At 32.4% G+C, this 6171-nt stretch overlaps 1 protein-coding gene across 4 annotated transcripts in view; it reads left to right on the top strand.

Annotated features, from left to right (window-relative positions):
• The window catches only part of LOC106875477 (translin-associated factor X-interacting protein 1), a 154468-nt gene that overhangs the window by 93073 nt on the left and 55224 nt on the right, over window positions 1–6171 (top strand). For all 4 annotated transcript variants that reach the window (XM_052967352.1, XM_052967353.1, XM_014923647.2 and 1 more), the window contains one exon: window positions 2416–2577. In XM_052967352.1, the coding sequence (XP_052823312.1) occupies window positions 2416–2577 (162 nt within the window). The remainder of the gene's footprint in view (window positions 1–2415; window positions 2578–6171) is intronic.

Consider the following 6171-nt stretch of genomic DNA (forward strand, 5'->3'; position numbering starts at 1 on the left):
ATACATCTCTCTCTATCTCTCTTTCTCTCTCTCTCTGAAAGTATCTGTCATTACAGTATCGAAATGTGATTGTTTCAGTTAGTAGAATAGTTTCATTTTTAAAGTGAAAGTATTTGACATGAGTGTTTTTGTTTCACTTTTGACACGCACTACTTAAATAGTGGAGGAGATATTGTGTTGCTGTGGGCTCGAACTCTGGAAGAAGTTAAAATTTTTTTTTTACTAAAACACAACTGGAACCCTAAGTAAGGCATCTGTAAAATTTGAATGAAATTGGTTGCGTAGTTCTCGAGTTTTAGGGATTCACACAGACAGACAGACAGACAGACAGACAGACAGACACACATTCTCATTTTTATATATATAGATTATTGAAATGCTCAAACAATTAGATACAAAATCGATATATTGTACTAAAGATAGTTTCTGTAGTAAAATAAAATATGTCTCAGCAACAACAACTTCTTGTTCCAAACACTTTTTGATACCACTCCATAGTTATCCGTTTACACAATAAGCATCTTCATGATACTGTACATCCTCGATGCAACCAGGACAGGGAACTGCAATGAAGGATGACATAATTTAGATGAAAAGTACTTGTATCTTGTGTATTTGCTGTTAATCACTATAACAAACACTTGTCATTTGATATACCTGAGGAGTTATAGTCATGCTTTGTTCCCATTAGTTAGGAATTTAATTAAAGTGTTTAATGGATTTAACTTCATTGATGACTACATTACACTGGATGTTTTATAGTAATTAGCCAGCACTCTATTGCTGGTGCTATAGACATGTAGTTAGAATGCCACAGGAAAGAATCACAAGATGGATTCTTCAAGTCAGGCCAACTGGCAGGAGACCTCAAGATTATTGAAGAATGGGATGGTTGGATAATATCTATTGTTTCAGTCAGTCATGCTTGGCAATCTCACTGAAATGTCTTTTTTTATTGCAATTCTAGCTTAATATGTTAATTAACCTTTTAGCATTCAGATTACTCTGTCAAATGTAATGCTTATTAATACCCATTGTGTTTTATTAAACATGCATTATTTTGGGACTTTGAGAATACAATGATGTGATTGTATATTTTTAGGTTGACATTGTGTGGTAAGTGTCAGAGACCAGATTTTGACAATTTTAACATAAAAAGTAGAATATTTGTACCGGTCATGGTCAATTTGAACGCTAATGGATTAAATATGTTAGAAGATGGTGTTGAATTAAAGGAACTTGAAATGATGCACATAAACCACACAAATTCACCTTCAGCTAACTTAACTGATAAATTTCAAATAAAATTAGATACAAATTAGAGAATTTGTATATTGGTAGTGTTGTTAAAGGTGCACTCCCACCTGTCTAAGTCTTTTATTTCATATCCTTTAATGAAAATCTTTTCTGTCATTCTGAAAAAAAAAGTTAATTTTCTTTTTAAATTTCGCTGGCCATCAAATTTTCCATTTCCACTGTAGATCACAATCCTGCAAAGAAGACTTTAGTTTTTGGTTAGGATTAGAACTTTAGGATTAGGATTATGGTTATGGCTAAGGATTGGTGTTTCAAGAGCAAAGCATTGAGTTTTTGATTAGATTTCCATGAAAGGAGAAATATTAAGATAAAACAAAACTCTTTGAAATTGAGAATTTCTTCTACATGCAGTCATGATCTCCAATGTATGTATGTATCTGAGCAGAGAAAATTTCTAAAAACATTAAAATTTAAAATTGAACAACTCCGTTGTAAATTGTGTGTGGCATGTATGTATAGTGTGTATAATGTGTATGACATTTGTATACATGCATACACACATATATGCATGCATTCATGTATATATATATATATATGTATGTATACATATATATGTGTATATGCATGTATATATGTTTGTGTGTGTGTGTATCTGTCCCACCCATGCTAGCATGGAACACAAACATTTAATGATGATGATGGTGATGATATATATATACAAAAAATATATATGTATACACACACACACACACACACACACACACACACACACACACCTTTATACATGAATGCATACATATATCTATATGTATATATAATCATTCTGTTTATCTGTTAACCTATTTATCTGTCTATCTATCTATCTATCTATCTATCTCTCTCTCTCTCTCTCTCTCTATATATATATATATATATATATAGAGAGAGAGAGAGAGAGAGAGAGAGAGAGAGAGATATAGATAGATATATATTGTACTCACCCATTCACACTGACGTACTGACACATACATGCACTCACATATAGAAATACACATGCATACGAAACATTTGAATATGTCATAAATCTCTTTCAACAAAGTATAAAAACTACTTAAGATTTATGCATAATATCTGAATCCTCTTTGGCTGTTTTTCTTTACTCTTTCTTTTGTTTCCTAGGAAACACAGAACTTATCCAAGTTTGTGCATGTCTTTCTCTGCCAAAATTACCCAATAGAAGCAATGCGCATTGAATGGGCCTATAATTTATATGATAGTTGTTCATATATGTCTCAATGGAACGAAAATCTCAAACTGTTTTGGGAAATTCTGAACAATGAGGTTTGTTTCATTAAAGTTTTATTTTTTATATTTTCTATTTAAAACTTTCTGCATTAATTTTGGAAAATAAAATGTTAAATAAAATGAATTGTAAAAAAAAAGAGAGAGAAAAAAACAGAATAAAATACTTTATGTCTTGGTATTGATAGAACCTTATCATTAACCTTTGATAATAACTCATGTAATTCCTAATTCTAAATTATATTTCCTTCTGTTTAATCTTATTAGTCCCTTATGTTTTGTTATGTTTTTCTTTTTTTTTTTCTTCCTTTTTTTTCTGAATGAATTAGGTTTTGCTGTTGTATTCTTCTTCCTCTTCTCTCATCTTCATTATCGCCATTATCATCATCTGTTTTTTATTTTGCGCTATGTACCCACTCCACAACATTATACTGCTAATATTTAATACATCAAAAGGTGGTGGGCTGGCAGAATCATTAGCACACTGGGCAAAATGCGTAGTGGTATTTCGTTTGACATTATGTTCTGAGTTCAAATTCTATCAAGTTTAACTTTGGTTTTCGTCTTTTCTGAGTCATTAAAATAAGGATCAATGTAATCAACTATCTTCCTTCTATGAAGGCACATGGCTCAGTGGTTAGACCATTGGGTTCACGATCATGAGGTTGTGAGTTCAATTCCCAGTTCAGGCTGTGTGTTGCATTCTTGAGCAAGATACTTTATTTCACATTGCCCCTGTTCACTCAGCTGTAGGAATGAGTTGTGATGTCACTGGTGCCAAGCTGTATTAGCCTTTGCCTTTCCCTTAAATAATATTGGTGTCATGGAAAGAGCAGCTGTTATGCATGAACAACTGCCAGTCTTCCATAAACAACCTTGCCCCAGCTTATGCCTCGGAGAACTTCCTAAGTGCAATCCCATAGTAATTCATGACCAAAAGAGGTCTTTACCCTTTATCCAACTTCCCCAAAACTGCTGGCCTTGTACCAGAATTTGCAACCCATATTTAATACATCAATAGACGGCAAGTTAGCATAACCATTAGCTTGCTGAGCAAAATGCTTAGCAGGATTTTGCCTGACTTTATGTTCTGAGTTCAAATTGACCCTAGGATCAATTCTGCCTTTCAGTCCTTTCAAGGTTGAAAAAATAAGAGCCATTTGAACACTGGGGTCAATGTAATTGACTTATCCTCTACACCAAACCTGCTGGCCTTAAGCTAAAATTTGAAAGCAATGTTTAATACATCCTATGGAATATGTAGGGCAGTATCATTACAACAAAAAGCCTTGTTTTATTTAGATACTTCACTTTATATTTTCAGTTAAAATCCCACCAAGGTCAAGTTTGGCTCTTTTCATCCTAGGCTAAAGTAATTGAGTCACTCTATGTACCAGAGTTGACTTTTCTCAGCCCATAATCACAAATTTGTAGAACAGCACGTGATTACATCAGTGATTCTCAACCATTTTTTACAAATGGACCACTTTTGATTCCTATTTTACTCCAGTGGATCCTTGTAACAATTCAATGTTTAAAAATCCTATTTTATTTTTATAATTAAATATTATTAGGAATTGTATTAAAATTGTTAAAATATTTTGTTTGTTGTAGAAGTACATAGGTGCATGATTGGCGGTATGGTAAGAAATTTGCATCCTACCCTTATGGTTCTGGGTCCAGTTCTACTGTGTGGCACAGTGGGCCAGTATCTTCTATTATAGCCCCAGGCTGACCAAAGCCTTGTAAGTGGATTGGGGAGATAGAAGCTTGTCTTGTGTATGTATATGTGTATATATATATATATATGTGTGTGTATGTATATAAAATATTAGTTATAGAATAAAAATGCTGGGTTAACAACTCAACATATCACACCCCCTCAATGAACATATATAAGAAGCACAACATAATCCGTCAAACATAAGGAAAAAGAAGAAATAACGCAAGAAAAATAACGCAAGAAAAATAACACAAGAAGAAATAATAAATAAAAAAATAAGAAACATATAAGAAGTAAGATGCAAGAAATAGAACATATAGCATAAAATTTTATACACGAATATATTATATCAACCGATAACATACAAATGAAAAAATTGAGTTAAAGGTATAATACAATGCACATATATATCATTTCATAGAAGTTAAAATTAATACGATTAAAAATTTCAAATATAATATAATATAGGTTGATATAAAAAATAGTAAAATAAAATAAAGAAATGAGGTACCATAAAGTAGTCCATCGGTTAAAAATCAAGGACAGAAGCTTTAAAATGATTTAACACCATTTAGCGTTAAAACACAAAGTTCTACACCTCCCTCGGGCACATGGGTCAAAATACAAATACAACACCCAGCAGTTATCAATCGGTAAAATCAATTCCACGAAAACACGTGCTGGGTGCTGTATTTGTATTTTGACCCGTGTGTTATGAACTTTTGGACTTGGTGAGCGGAATTAAATTTTACATGTTTTACCTGCTGATACCTGCTGGGTGCCTGTATTCACTCTTGTATATACCTAACTGGTGCGGACTTGCCTATTGGTGCCTACTGTTTTTGAGTTGTAAAATGTGCCGGAGGGAGGTGTAGAACTTTGTGTTTTAACGCTAAATGGTGTTGAATCATTTTAAAGGTTCTGTCCTTGATTTTTAACCGGTGGACTACTTTATGGTACCTCATTTCTTTATTTTATTTTACTTTTTTTTATATTGACCTATATTATATTACATTTGAAATTTTTAATTGTATTACTTTTAACTTCTATGAAATGATATATATGTGTATTGTATTATACCTTTAACTCAATTTTTTCATTTGTATGTTATCGGTTGATATAATATATTCGTGTATAAAATTTTATGCTATATGTTCTATTTCTTGCATCTTACTTCTTATTTATTTCTTATTTTTTTATTTATTATTTCTTCTTACATTATTTTTCTTACGTTATATCTTCTTATTCCTTATTTTTGACGGATTATGTTGTATATCTTATATATGTTCATTGAGGGGGTGTGATATGTTGAGTCGTTAACCCAGCGTTTTTATTCTATGACTAATATTTTACTCTTGTCTCAATTATTCTGAGCACTTCTCCTTGCAGCCCTGTATAAAATCTATTAGTTTCATAATAAGAAACCATTAATATTACATATATGTATAATTATGTCTGTGTTTGCCCCTAATGCCACTTGACAACCTGTGTTGATGTGTTTGCATCCTCATAACATAGTGGTTTAGCAAAAAGAAACTGATAGAATAAGTACCAGTCTTAACATAGAAATAAGTTTGGGGATCAATTCATTCAGCTCAATTTCTTCAAAGCAGTGCTCCAGCATGGCTGCAGTCTGATGACTGAAAAAAACTTTAACAACAAAATCTTATATGGACCACCAAAGGTCGTATTGACTCCCAACAGTCAAATAGACCTCAAAGGTCCTAGGAACCCTGGTTGAGAATCGCTGGGTTAGATGATTGTTGCAGGTACTTATTTCACTGACTCTAGAGGGACTTAAAGTAGAGTGTATCTAAATAGGATTAAAAATTTTGGATGTAAGGGGACAAACTTAAATACTGTACGATATATAGTCCTACAGTCCACAAATTCTGCCATGATAATGATAG

This window comes from Octopus bimaculoides, chromosome 4 (assembly GCF_001194135.2).
Source record: "Octopus bimaculoides isolate UCB-OBI-ISO-001 chromosome 4, ASM119413v2, whole genome shotgun sequence".
Classification (NCBI taxonomy): domain Eukaryota; kingdom Metazoa; phylum Mollusca; class Cephalopoda; order Octopoda; family Octopodidae; genus Octopus; species Octopus bimaculoides.